This window comes from Macrotis lagotis, chromosome 8 (assembly GCF_037893015.1).
Source record: "Macrotis lagotis isolate mMagLag1 chromosome 8, bilby.v1.9.chrom.fasta, whole genome shotgun sequence".
NCBI lineage: Eukaryota > Metazoa > Chordata > Mammalia > Peramelemorphia > Peramelidae > Macrotis > Macrotis lagotis.
In genome coordinates, this window is record NC_133665.1 from 105,307,977 (window position 1) to 105,323,203 (window position 15,227).

General features: G+C 39.3%; 1 protein-coding gene across 4 annotated transcripts in view; it reads right to left on the bottom strand.

The window, feature by feature from the left end:
• The window catches only part of USP4 (ubiquitin specific peptidase 4), a 72,546-nt gene extending 66,379 nt beyond the window's left edge, over nucleotides 1–6,167 (bottom strand). For all 4 annotated transcript variants that reach the window (XM_074197932.1, XM_074197931.1, XM_074197930.1 and 1 more), the window contains exons 1-2: nucleotides 6,004–6,167; nucleotides 2,745–2,872 (exon numbers count right to left, since the gene is read on the bottom strand). In XM_074197932.1, coding sequence (XP_074054033.1) covers nucleotides 2,745–2,872; nucleotides 6,004–6,140 — 265 coding nt within the window. In that variant the 5' untranslated portion in view covers nucleotides 6,141–6,167. The remainder of the gene's footprint in view (nucleotides 1–2,744; nucleotides 2,873–6,003) is intronic.
• Nucleotides 6,168–15,227: the final 9,060 nt, after the last annotated feature.

Below are 15,227 nucleotides of genomic sequence, written 5' to 3' on the forward strand. Positions count from 1 at the left end.
GGGGCAGCTAGGTGGCACAGTGGAAAGAGCACCGACCCTGGAGTCAGGAGTACCTGAGTTGAAATCTGACCTCAAACACTTAATAGTTACCTAGCTGTGTGGCCTTGGGCAAGCCACTTAACCCCATTTGCCTTGCAAAAAAAAAAATCAACCCAAAAAAAATCAAAAATAAAAGCAATTCAAAAAAATTATGAAAAGTCAACCAACTTAAAATATAGAACACTTAAGGGAGAAAATCATTCCTTGAAAACTAGATTTGAAGAGGGGGAAACTAATAATGTTCTACCACACCAAGAAATAATAAAGCAAGGTCAAAAGAATGAAAAATAGAAGAGATTGTGAAACATCTCATCAGAAAAACAACAAATTGGAGAGAAACAGTACAATCATTAACTACCTGAAAATTACAATAAAAAAAGACAACTACATACCTTTTGATCCAGCAATGCCACTACTGGTCTATATCCCAATGAGAATGCGAAATTATTTATAGCAATTTTTTTAGTAGTGGTAAAGAATTGGAAATTGAGGGGATGTCCATTAATTGAGGCATGGCTGAACAAATTGTGGTATATGAACATGATGGAACACTGGTATTCTATAAGAAATCATGTGGGATGGAACTTTAGAATAGACTGGAAAGACTGGCATGATCTGATGCTGAGTGAAATGAGCAGAACCAAAAAATCACTGTATACACTAACAACAATACCAGATTAAGATCAACTATGATGCACAGCAGCACAATAACCAAAGACAATTCTAAAAGACTTGTGATGGAAAATACCACCCACAACCAGAGAAGAAACTATGAAGTTTAAATGCAGACCAAAACTTACTATGTCCAATTTTTAAAAGTTGCCTAGTGTATTTTCTCTCCAATGTTTTTTTTTCTCGTTTTGATTTGATTCATCGTTTAAAACATGATTAATATGGATATACATTCAGCATGGTTATACATGTATGACCTATATGAAATAGCTTTCTGTTGGGGTGGAGGGAAGGAAGGGAAGAAGGGAGAAAAATGTGAAACTCAAAACCTTGCAAAAAGATTGTTTAAACCTACCATTGTATGCACTTGGGAAAATAAACAAATAAATAAATGAGATCCTGAATGGAAAATACTTTCCAGTCTTTGTGGTTAAAAAATGAAAAACATAATGGAAAATCAACATATAAGATCCTAGAGAAAATAAGATAAACTTTAAAGATTAATTGTAAGGGACTCAAAGTCAAATTTCTTGATTTTTTACATGTGAAAATGTTATCAATAACTCCTATGACTGTCATCAATATTTGGGTAGTTTCAAAGAAAGACTCGGGCTGAATTGTGTCTGATGGGGTAATGCTAAAAAAAACTGTTGGGAGAGATATGTTGAATTATACACTTAAAATGAAAAGCAAAATATACATAAAAATAGTCAGTTTCATGTACATTCGTTTTCTGTTGATATTATTTGATGTTTTCCAGAATAAAAACTTTTAAAAGATAGAAGAATGAAAACAATGTAACAGTTCTGACCTTGGGACTTCTTGATCAATGCTACTAATAAATTGTAACCGAAAAAAAATAAAATAGAAATAAAATGAATTGGCATTGAAACCTTACTCAAGCAAAGTCTTAAATGAAACCTTCCCCTAAAAAGAGTAACTGCCAAATATTACCTCCCCATTACTGTTCCCACTAGTTCTGTCAAAAGAATTCCTCTGATGATAGTTCACATTTATATAACACTTTTTTACAAAATACTTTATTCGCAACAACTCTGAGGCTTTATCGTCATTTTGCAGACAATAAAACTAATGCTCAGAAACACTAAATGACTTGCTAGGATGTACTGAAGCTGGGATTTAAAGGTATTCTGTCCCTAAATCTAGCTCTTCAAAGACACCATGATGCCTACCGACGTGAATATTTCTCACTTGCACATGCAAATACTTCAGATAGTTTTGTTGTTTTTTTTTAGTTTTTTTCCAAGGCAAACGGGGTTAAGTGGCTTGCCCAAGGTCACACAGCTAGGTAATTATTAAGTGTCTGAGACCCAATTTGAACCCAGGTACTCCTGACTCCAGGGCCGGTGCTTTATCCACTGCACCACCTAGCTACCCCCAGATATAGTTTTAATCTTGTAGGAAAAAAAATACTGTCTTCATCCAATTTATTGAAATAGGAGATGAGGTCACAGGATGCTTTGAATGGTCTATCACATATAAATTTGACCCTGGTCAATCCATTCTTGGAAGTTCATTAGTCTGGCTTAGATACTAGCTTACTACCCACATGTCAACTCTGATCTAAGAGAGAAATAACAAAGGATCTAATAATTCCAACTGATCCTGTCATTTGTCCCATCTAGAAAGCAATTTACTCAGAATCCCCAAGGACAGGGCTTCAGGTACAATTTTCAAAGGTTTTACTTTATGTTTCTGATTTTTTATCTCCTTTCCATCCTCATAAAAATACAATGTAAGAAAAAGTATTCGAGAGGGAAAAGGAAAAATTAAAGGGTCTTAATCCTATCTGGTCAAAGAAAAAGTACCTCAATTTCTTCCTGACATTTTGCCAAAGTTTCCCCTATAATCATGACCTTGAGCATCAATTTCCACGGTCTGATGTGAGTCTCACTTCCATATATATCCAACCAAAGGAAATCTGGTTCACAGTGTAAATGCTATAGATAGTAAGTACTCTGTCTCAGTCTACTGTTCTGCTTGAACATTCCAAGAGGCAATTAACATTTTACCTGAAAAAAGTCCGGAATTATCGATTGGGCCAGGAAACAGGTTGTTTTCTCCCACATTGTACATATCCCAGCTATCAAAGCCCACATATTTCTTCCACTGCTTGAACCACCTGCTGTCAATCAGATACCTAGAAAAAAAAAATTTGACCAATGTAGAAAATCTCAAGAGGCAAAAGCTCCTCCAAAGCATATGTATACTCTATAAATATGGATTCAGTTACTTCCCCAAGCTATCCCAAAAAAGGAGAAACGTGGGGTTTGAGACAAGTAAAATGGGTCCAATTTGGGATTGTAAAATGAAGTATTTACTCAACATTCTGCCCTGATCTATACTAAAGTTGTTTTGCCAATTTGAATAGCAGTAAGTTTTTATTTTTCAGTAGATTTAACGATACTGTAATATTTCAGATAGCCTTTCAAGCTCATTCAAAAAGAAGTCTATCCATATGCTGCATCAAGTAAGGATTTTAGTATTTATAGAAATGTGCCAATTGTGCTCCCTTTCTCTTGCCAAGCTATATAATTATCATTTTACATTCAATCTGTTTTATATAGTTAGGGAAATTTTAGCAAATCTGGGGTATATGTATGTGTTTTAAGCACTTCCAATAATAAATATTATAACTATAAGTGGAGGGGAAAATTTCTGTACAGCTGCAAAACACAACTTTCTGAGGCATATACCCCAGGATTTACTGAGAGCTAATGAGTTCAGGGAAAAAATTGAAATCACAGAACCACTTACATCAACCTAGATCAGTGAAAACCTCCCTTCTCTAGGTTCTAGTACATTCCTGTGTTGCATTTTCACTACTGCAGTCAACCAATTAACAGTAACTACAATGTCCATGGCACAGTATATCTCCATAAAGAACTCTCCAAATAAATTCAGAAAGTCACAATGATGAAGTTGAGAATGCAATCTCAAACTTCAACTCTCTAACCTCCTACTTGAATTATGGCATCTGTATATTGCAAAAAGTAATGAAGAATTTGTATGACTAAATACCCTCAAGAGTACATTATTCTATAATCAAATTTTTTAAATCAGGCAATGAAGCCTATGACACTGTTATGATTCTATTACAATTCCTCTCTAATGTTTGTAAATGTTACTGTTTGGTTAAACTGCAAGCTCAAAAAAAAAATTAAATGTAAACTCCATGACGGAAGGGTCTGTCTTCTGCCTATATTTTGTATATCCTTTCTTTGAGTATCAAAATGCTCTGGCAGAGAACAAAAGATTAATAAATGTAAGTATTAAATGTAATATACATTGCCTGTCATCCTACTCATTCACTTCTTTTAGATTTGTTTTTTTTCCCAAGGCAATAGAGGCAAGTGATTTGACCAAGGTAATTATTAAGTGTCTGAGGCCACATTTGAACTCAGGTCCTCCTGACTCCAGGGCTAGCGCTCTATCCACTGCACCACCTAGCTGCCCCCCATTCACTTCTTTTGAAAAATGAAAATCTGTATTTAAAAAAAAACTAGTGTGATTCTAACTGTATGATGCAGAGAATACTTTAAGGATATTGAATATCTCCCTACAAATCTCCTCAAAATGTTACTAAAAATCTAAGGGTTTTGCTCATAAAATAAATGTCTTCTTATCTTCCTGGGTTCACTTTCTAACTCTCCATGGCCTGTTGGCTTTAGAATCTGTTTTGAATTACCACCATGTACCTATCCCTGGAGTTACTTTAGTTTGATCCTGTTTCTCCAACAACTCACTATAAATTTTCTAACTTAACTATAACTTTAAGCAGTGTCATTTGATTCAAAAAACTCATTGATGATAATGATGTTTGTCCTTTGTACTCTAAGAAGACCGTGACATCAACCTGGTGATGCCATGACATGCATATGAATTGGATTTGAGGGACCCTGGGGTGCCATGCTAAGTCACCCAGTCTCACTTTCTCCTCCAGAGTCATAACATGAATCAGGTGGACTGGACACAGCCCTGGATGCAAGGCAATCAGTGGTAAGTGACTTGCCCAGCTAATAAGTATCTTGAGGTCGTATCTGAACTCTGATCCTCCTGACTTCAGGTGCTCTATCCAGTGCAACAAAACTCACTGAGTGCAAAGTAAAGGGCAGGGTGGGCTGTAGATTGAGAAGTAGTTGAAGGAAAACAAGAGTCAGAAAAGAAGAGGCAGGAAAGGCATCCAGCCACCAATGTTTACTAACAGGATGATCCTGAACAAGTCACCTAAATTCTGAACCCTCTAGGTAACTCGAACAGTAAAAATCACAGGTCCAGCCTAACATATATAACCACTATGTGCAAGACATATTCCCACTCTCAATCTAAGTGAATTCCATTCCTTTTTAACTGACAAATTTGGGGTATCACTTTTAGCTTTTCAGGATTAAAACAGCTGGCATTCAGCTCAATGCCACATCCTGAGGAAAAACTTGGTTACCTTAAATCTAGAATACTAATTCTTCCCCCATACTTTCCTCTCCAACTCCAAAATGCAGCTACCAAACTTCTCTTTGGTCCTATCAATTCTATCTACAAAACACTTCCCAGCTTCCACAATCCTACTATCAATGCAAGGTATTTTGTCTTGGATCTACAAGGTCTCAACCAATCCACTGTAGATAGAGACACCATCTTTCATCTTTACCCACACCCTCCTTTCAAAGAAGTTTCTCAATCCTTTGCACTCCTAGGAATACCTGTCTCTACTTACTCAGAACCCAGTTCCTCCTACACCCCCTTCGGAATTCACTTCCAAGCAACTTTCCTCCGGGGGTGCAAATGACAATTAGGAAGAGGAACAGAGGGTTATGGAAGCGTCAGCGTCAAAGGTTCCAAAGTTAGTCAGAAGGAGGGAGATCTGGGACAGAGAAGGATTAGGGTTGACAGAGATGACTGCAAGGGGAATGTGACACTGTGGAGGAACAAGAAAACGTGGGGCGTGCCGAACGGGGGGGTCAACGGGCCTTTACTGTGGAGGATCAGGTGAGAGGCCTCGCCGGGCCTGGCTGGAGACGAGGGAACCGGGGCTGGCCGAGGGGAAGGGCCATTCTGAGGGCTTCCAGAGCCAGGCCCGGGCCGGGCTGGGGAAGGGGAGCTACGAGCCTCATCTTGGACAGAAGGGCGGCCAGCGCTCGGGAGGGAGGAGAAAGGAAAGCCTTGGTCCGGGTTGGGGCCGAAGGCCTGGCCGGGGAGGGAGGCCCGCGGGAGGGGCTGCCGGGCGCCGGGGCCAGGCCGCATGCCCTCCGCGGCCGGGGTTCGGGTTCTCACCACTGCGCCCCACGTTGAAGCGCCGTCCTCATCAAGGCCCCGAGTTCCGATTTCTGGGTCTCTGCGTCCGGCCGCTGCCCGCAGCCTCCACCTTCCGCCATCTCCTTCGCCAGCTCCGGCCCGGCCGGCCCGGACATCCGCCTGGCGCACAGCGCGCTCCGCTCCGCGCCGCGCCCCACGCGCCGCACGCACGCACGCACGCACGCACGCACGGAGCGCCCCGCCCGGCGCGTCAGCCCGACTCGCCACGCCCAGTCCGCGTGCCCCGGCCTCGGGCGCGCGCTTCTAGGGAGGGGCTGGGAGGAAGGAGGAAGCGGGAGCGGGACCGCGCAGCCAGGGCGGCTGGGCGGAAGGGCGGCGACCCCGGGAGGGGCGCGGAGCCGCGCCCGGCCCCTCCCCCACCCCACCACTTCCTGGTCTCCAACCGACGTTTCCTCTCTCCCTTCCCCCCAAGGGGAGGCTCGGCCCGGCCTGGGCTCCCTCCCTGCCCGGGCCCGCTTCGGGCGGGCCCGCGACCCTTCCCGCCGTGACCTTGGGTGACTGAGGGAGAGGAGAAGGGCGGGACAAGAAGGCGGCCGTCCGCCGGGTGCCCGGGCCCCTTGCCCCCTCGCTGAGCCCGGCAGCCCAGGGAGAGCGCCCCCCTTGGTTCCTGGGTCTGGGGGCGGCCCCTGAGGTGGTGGGGCGGCTTTCACGGCGCCGCGGCAGGGGGGCCCCTCGGTCCCCTCCCCGGGGAGCAAAGCTGAGATGAACGAGGGGGGCAAGGGCTGTGCCGAGCACGTGTCCTCAGCCCCCCCAAGCCTGACCACTTCAGTGCCGGGAAGAGATCAATGAATGGGTGTATCGGCGCTCATTTATCACTGATCCTTAGCTGAAGCGCCAGGTCCTGAAAAGATTACAGAAAAATAAGGAAAGTTCCTCCCCTCCAGAATCTTAAAAGGTAGCCGAAGAAAAAGGACCAAAAAGCAAAAGCCCTCAAACCCCAAACTGTGCCACCAGACTAATGAAGGCCGGAGAGGAACTCCGGCTGTGGAGCTCCGAGAAGACCTGGGCCTTGGAAGGAGAGCTGGGATTTCAGCAGGTGGGAGATGGGAATCACTTAGAACTTGGAGGCGCTCTCAGGTAACCTCAGAGGTCATCTAACTCCAGCCCTGACATTTTACAGATAAGGAAACTAAGGACCCAGGCGGTTCAAAACGGAGGTGATTACATAGGCCTTGAGAACTTGAAAATCAAAAAAGGGGAGTCCTTGGGATCAAAACTATTTTCATACTAATAAGATGTTTTGGTTTCTAACATTTAAAAAAAGTCAAAGAGTGTGGGGGCGGCCAGGTGGCACAGTGGATAGAGCATGGACCCTGGAGTAAAAAACTAAAAAATAAAATAAATGGAAAGAAATAAATTTTAAGAGTATGAAGGGATCCCTCAGAACAAAAATTTGAAATCAGTTTATGCTAGTAGTCCAATTCTATCAGGTCATCCATCCATGAGAGAAACTGAAATAAACACTTTCTGTTTATGGATGGTAAATGAGAGAAGCAGGATTTGAGCTTAGGGTCTCTGTCAATGAAAGCTAAGGGGAAAAATTCTAAAACTCAAAATCTTGAAAAAAAAAATCTAAGGTATTGTCGGTCCAGGGAACTATTCGATTATATAACAACTTAAATGTTACATTCTTTCAAAAGGAGGAAATGTAGCATTTATAAATAATAGCACAGTCTGTATCAACAACAAAATGTTAACACCTACTTGTGAAAAACTAAAGTTTAAAAAGTGGAAAAGCATTCTGTAACAATCAGTTTGTCATTATTACTGTTATTAACATAACAATGAAAGAGAATTGGACTTGTCGCAGGAGTTCGGAATCTTCTAGGAGTGTTTGCCTCTCAACCTCCCTATTCTTTTACCAACAATTTCTTTCTAAATTAGTTTTTCTTCCATCATTTTTATAGAGGCAACCACGAAGGACAAATTCCTGGGACTGCACTTAGAAATGAGGACAAAACCTAATTAAAGGCACATTTCAGAAAGTCTATATTAATCAGCTCTTTGAGATACTTAGAAGTGGTTACAAAGAATAATATGCCAGCTGTATCTTGATCTTTTAAAAATATCTATTTAAATATGCACTGTGCCAGTGGTTTACATACCACAATTAAATCAAATGGAAGAAATTACAAAGAAACTGATTGGCAACGAAGTCTAGTTAACAAATGGTGAGCTTGATGATGATCTGATAACAATAACTTGGGTTTACATAATGCTTTAAGGCTTACAAAGAACTTCCCTCATATTAACATTATAATTGGAGATTTCTGTGATTTAATAAGTCTCTCCTTCTTAAGAGCATCTGATAACTTTTTTTTTAATTTAAGGCAATGGGGTTAAGTGACTTGCCCAAGGTTACACAGCTAGGCAGTTACTAAGTGTCTGAGGCAGAATTTGAACTCAGGTCCTCCAGACCCCAGGGCCACTACTCTATCCACTTCTCCACCTAGCTAAAACATTTTTATTGAGATTGATATGGATTTGGGATCAACATATCTAGCCAATATATTGACCTTAGGGCTTGTGCATCTATGAGTTCACAAGACACTTAGTAAATTGATACTCTTAAGTGAGAAAATAAGGAATGCTGCTATCACACATATAGGACTACATCAACACTGCATTTCCAAATTCTTAGATCAGGGGTTCTCAGGTCCACAGACAGATTTCAGTGGGTACATGAACTTGGATGGGAAAGAAATAACATCTTTAATATTTAGGTGAGTCCCTAGGCTTTACCAGACTGCCAAAGGAGTCTGTTCCACAGTAAACCTTCCTTAAATGAATAAAGGACTACCCTTGATTTTTGTTAATAGCTTTCTCAGATCATAGCTAACTTGACTAGTTGATATTGAGAATAACATTTGGAGACAAAATACTTGGGGTCAGATTTGATTTTTGCTATCCAACTCTCTAATGTCATTTTCCCTCTTTAAGTCCCAATTTCTTCATCTGTAAAATGAATAGATTCACAGGGGGAAATAACCAAAACTGAACACCATATAATTATAATGACCAAATTGAATAAATCCATTTTCCTCATTCATAAGTGTAGAAGGGAGGGTGTCAATGAATGTGACACATTACATATGATATCTGAGATTTTAGGTATTGATCAGTCTAATTAAAAGATTTTCTCCCTCTTTGGAAAATTAGATACACTCCTGTTAAAATTGTGGTAAACTGGTCCAACCATTTGGGAGAACAGTTAAGAACTATGCCCAAAGTGCTATAAAACTGTGTATTCTTTCTCAATCCAGCAGTATAACTATTAGGTCTGTATACCAAAGAGATCAAAGAAAAGAGAAAAGGACATTTATGAACTAAAATATTTATAGTAGTTCTCTTTGTGATGGCAAAAATTGGAAACTGAGGGGATGTCCATCAACTGGGAAAGGCTGAAAAAGTTTAGTATATGACTGTGATGGAATAATATTGCCTTACAAGAAAGACCAGAAAAGGATGGTTTTAGAAAAACTGTGGAAGAGTTAAATGAACTCATGCAAAGTAAAGTGAACAGGAGAACATTGTGCACAATAAAAGAAATATAACAATGATCAACTGTGAAAGATTTAGCTACTCTGATCAATACAATTTCTGATCCAAAACAATTTCAAAGGACCCAAAATGAAAAATGCTGTCCTCTTCCAAAGAGAGAACTAATATGCTCTGGGTGCATATTGAGGCATACTTTTTTTTCACTTTCATTCTTTTTTTTTGCTTTTTAATAAAAATTTTAAAAGGTTTTTTTAAAATAAAACAGTTGGGTTTTTTGTTTGTTTTACAATATGACTAATATGGTTTGCATGACTTCATTAATGTCTAATACTCTTTTACTTACCTTTTCATTGGTTGTGGGAAGGAGGAGAAGAAAGGGAGAGAATTTAGAACTAGAGTGCTCTAAAAAAAAGCATGACTGAAAATTTTAAATAAAAGCATAGCATTCAAAGTGAGGGAAATGATAGTTATCATTTTAAAGTGCAGTGGTTGTGTGCATAGCTAGTGTTGTGTCTGATTCTGGAACTGACTATTTAAAAGTACATTATCAAACTGTAATGCATTCAGAAAAAAGGACGACCAGGATTGCAAAGAAAGCTCAGGAGACAATGCCATAGAGGAATTTGTAGAAGCAAATAGAATGGTTTGCCCAAGAACCTGATAGTTTCATCACCATTTTTGAAATAGCATCAGAAAGTGAAGATTATATCTCAAGAAAAAGAGATTTAAGGCTCTACAAAGAGCCCAGTACAACATTTACACAATATTTAAGGGGAACAATTTGAGGACTCTGGTAAAAGGACTTATAGAAATTGTATTATCCCCTTTCCTTAGCACAGATGCTTTTAAGTGGTTAGAATCCTCTTTACTGAACCCATTTTCACCTAGACTTTGCATATTCTTGTGGTCAAATGTGTTACCAATTTTTGAGAAGTTATTTTGTACCACTTATATGACTGTAGTAAATTTCCGTTGCTAAAAGATAATTAAATCTGGATAATTAATTGGCAGTAGCTGATAATTATGGGAGGAAGAACTGGGTTCCCCGGCCACTGAGGAGAGTAGTAGCCACACTTAGGGGACTTATCTTGTCAGTGGGAATCACTCCAGAGAGACTACCACTATCCTTCTCTCCAAGCTTACAACCTAAACCTAAATCTTAGGTTGTCACTCCTTACTCCCGTTTACCCCCATTCCCCATATGCAATCTGTTGTCAAAGTCTGGCAATTTTATCTTTGTAACATTTCGCAAAGACACCCTTTCTTCCTTCTGACACTACTGCCATCCTGGTGCCCTCATCACCTACTGATAAGCTGGGTCTTTGCCCTTGATAGGGTAAATGTTACTGTATGTCCCCCAAAATAAGACCAGGGTTTATATTAAAACATGCTCCAAAAGACACATTTAGGACTTATTTTCAGGAGATGTCTTTTTTTTCTCCCAAGTTCAACAATCTCCATTTACTCATTTATTCATGTAAAAACATGCATTTATTCAAATATAGTCATGTCATCTCTTTCTTGAACATCGTTATAACTTTCTAAACTCCAAATTCTGATTCAAATTTCTTCCAACTCCATTTCCTGTAGAAACCATTGACCCCAATCTCTTATGTCCAGCAATAGAACTCTCCTTAGATAAGCACTTCTTGTTCATAGGGCATTTCAGTGATATTATCCGATGAATTTTTCACCCAAATCAGAACCTCTTGCAAGCTAAGCTTCACAATGTTTCTGCTCTTATTTCTCTCCATTCTATTTTGACTGTAGCCACTGATTTTCATGTGCAAATGGTCCCTGAAGTTTACTGCAATACCTGGTCTGGAGATAGGCAGTCATTCCTGTAGGAATCATTGTTTGATCTCTTCCTCTATCTTCTATCTGTCTTTATCATGGTTGGTGCTGGCTGAATCCCACACTAGCAGGCTTCTGACCACATTGCAAAACAAGTGGCAGCATTAAATCAATCCATTTTCTTATAATTACTCATGTGTACCAGGTTTTTTTGGTTTCAAGAACATTAATGCCTGAAACATGTTCAATCTTATCTTTTTTGCCCTTAGTGATGATTAGGGGTTGGACTTTCTTTCCATCCAGACATTATCAAATGCTCATGTTATTCCTGTGTCTGTATTCAGATTGTTCATTCAGCAATAAGTTTGAGTTCATTTGTTTATATAGGCCTTTACCTCTCTTCCAAAAGTGCCCCACTTGAGTATTTGTAAAAACTTAATTATAATTTATATTATCATTTAAGTATTAATGTCAATTATATACTTTAATTATATATTAATATTATTATAATGCAATATGTCCATTGTGTGTTGCAATAGATGTACTAAAGGCATCCATCTAGCTGACAATCTTAACTGGGGCTTATTTTGGGGATAGGGCTTATATCACAAACATCCTGAAAAAAATCATGCTAATTTTGGGGGAAATACAGGGTAGGAGGTGTCTGCCTACCCATACCCCTATTTCATCCATTACTCAGCTTCAAATATGATCTTCCTTAAAAAAAAGTCTATATTACACCCCTACTCAATAAAATTTAATGGCTCTATATCTCCTCCAGGATCAAATAGAATAAAAATCCTTGTTTTCAAACCCTTTCATAACCTCCCTTCTCTTTTCCTTTATTCATACACATTACATCCCTCCTCCACATACTCTCCAATCCCTCCTCTTCTCCACCTCCTGGCTTCTCTGACCTCTTCACATTTGATGACCTGGAAAAATTAATCCTGTATTGAAGCTCAGTTTCAAGATGACATACTCGTCCAGCTTCTACAGGAAGTTTTTACTGCTCACTAGCTCCAATTTTTCCTATATTTAGCTTCATTGTCCATAGTTATTTGTATATCATTTCAACATTAGACAGTTGACATGGTGAAAGCAAAGATTATATTTTACTGTTTTTTGAATCCCCAGCACCTAGCACAATGCCTGACACTTAGAAGAATTTTGATAGATGTTTATTGATTAACCTAACTTCAATAGAAGGGGAAATTTTTCTAATAATTAGAAATCCAGTAATGGAATAGGTGTAACTGAGTAACCCTTAGTTAAAAGATTATTGCTAAGAGAGAATTTAGACTTGGTGACTTCTGAGGTCCTTTCAGACCCCAAGATTATGTGATTCTATGTGATTTCTAAGAAAGCCTGGTAGAGTCAAAAGAGCCTCTGGGGGTTGAACTAAATGATCTCTGAGGTCCCAATCAATTCTGCACTAGGAAGGAGTTCATTAAAATTTTATAAGATTTGTTATATAAGAAATAAATTATCTAGGAAGGTGACAGAGGAAAAGATGACAATTGAATTTAATTAATCATAATTATAGAAAATCAAGTCCATTCTTTTCTGTTTCAGAAACTTGTGCCCTGGGGTGGATTCCATTCCCTTTCATCCACTTTTAATAATCCTTATCTCTGTGGCACCTTCACTCTAAAATAATGGAGTTATGTTTGGGGAAAGCAGGTTGCCAATGGTGGTGGGGGGTGGGTGGGAAGAATAGAAAATAAAAGTTGTTTAGCTCTTTTGACCAATTTTAGTATCACAAAAATTCATGTGATAGTGATTTAGAATCAAAGAGGGAAAAGAACATTGATTCAGAGGACTTGATGCTTACTCCCTGGGTGACCAGGGCCAACTTCATGGTAAAGAAAAGGTGATGTACAATCATCTCTGCTTGATATATTCCATCTGTTAGCTACCTGGTTTTAGATATGCCTGTCAAACAACAAAATATTCTCCCCATGAGTAAAAAATAAAATGAGGAGGTTGGACTGGTTAGCCAGTGAGGTCCACTCTATCTTTAGACCTAGAATCTTATGATTCTGTCAATTTGCATAAACTACTAAAATGAGAACTGTACATAGTTTTTAATAAGTATGTGATGCTTATATAGTGACTTGCCCTCAATGAGCTAAGTAATGAATTCAGTCAAATAATACAATAAAACATTATTCAAGGAAACTTTCCTGAGTCCCCAGCTGTTTTTTTTTTATATATCTTCTGTTTGTATTTATATATCCCGTATTTGTATTTTTATATATCTTGTATTTAAATGACTGTGAACAGTATTGAATTCTTTAAGACTACAAACTCCTTTAGGGCAAAGTCTCACTTTTGTATCTGCAGCACACAACACTAACTGCCATATGAGTATTTAATGAATGTTTATTGATTTGTTTACAGTCAAACAGAAAAAAAATAACATACTATAGATGTCAGATTTACAGAATGAAGTGACCTAACTAAGGATGGTGGGAGAATGATAGACAACCTTTATAATACCAGTTTATCTTTCAAATCCTGTAAAAAAAGAAACAAAAAGTTATTGAAAAGACCACCCCCCCAAACCCCAAGTTGTTTCTTTAATACTGAACTTAACAGTTTTTCATGAATTATTACCCAGAATGCTTCATTTACCTTAGCAGACCTTTCCACTTTCAAAAAACAGTTGCAATTTCTGATTTCTTCTGGAGATGAGGACAAAGACCTGAATTGTATTTATTCGTCTGAAGTGGTACTAAAGAAAGAAAGAATGAATGAATGAATGAAGCTTTTATTAAGCAGTTACTGTCTGCTAATCATTGTGCCCAGAAACAGATGAAGTTGAAGAGTTAGGAAGAATAGAACAGGGAGAGTGAAATTGAGTCTGAGACCCTGAAGAAGAAAAACTGTGGAAGGGAGGTACTGCCTGGGGCTAAAGTAGGCAGTTAGAGGAGGTGATCTCTCTCATATTAGGGAGATCTTCTCAACACTGCACCCTCCCTTAACTTACCAGACATTTTTTTTTTCCCCACAAAGAACCCTGAAGTTGGTAAGGAAGGGGAAATCAGCATAAACATAACAAAGAATAGACAAAAGGTTGAACCTTCCCTAGAGTCATCCTATTAAGTTGATCATCCTTATACTATAATATCTTGTCTAAGGAGAAGGCATTCTTTCCTGGATTGTAGTACCAGGAGGGCAGGATAAATTGTCAAGCTTCCAGATCATTGTCTGCCTGAGTTTTTAATGTGGGGGAGATAAGTCATTGACTTTCTACCTACTGGTTATTATAATATGAAGGCTGAATACTGTTGTAAAGAAATCAACCTTTTCACTAGCAATAGTGATGTTATAAATGAATGAAAAAAGGCGGCTAGGTGGCACAGTGGATAAAGCACCGGCCCTGGAGTCAGGAGTACCTGAGTTCAAATCCAGTCTCAGGCACTTAATAATTACCTAGCTGTGTGGCCTTGGGCAAGCCACTTAACCCCATTTGCCTTGCAAAAACCAAAAAAATAAAAAATAAATGAATGAAAAAAAACCTGCTAGAGTGAGAGAAAATTGTAGATTTTATTCACGAACCTTGCAAGACATGGTTACCTCGCCTGGCGTGAAATACAAGGTGGCCTTGGAACATCAGGTAATTTATAGTCTTCAGAAACTCTTTGCCCTCCCTCTTGGATTTTCATAGGCTCTCAGAGTTTGAGTTATAATAATCTAAGAGGTCCACCCATTCCATGACATGCCCCTAAAATGATCCCCCCCCACCTCATGCAATGCATGATATGCTGATGAGCCCCAATAGTCATAGGGGGTGTGTGGGTTAATGTTTAATTACCTAATTGCACAAAATCAGTTGCATTAGGTCAAGATCTCTAGGTCACTCTTGAATGGTTGAGAACTGG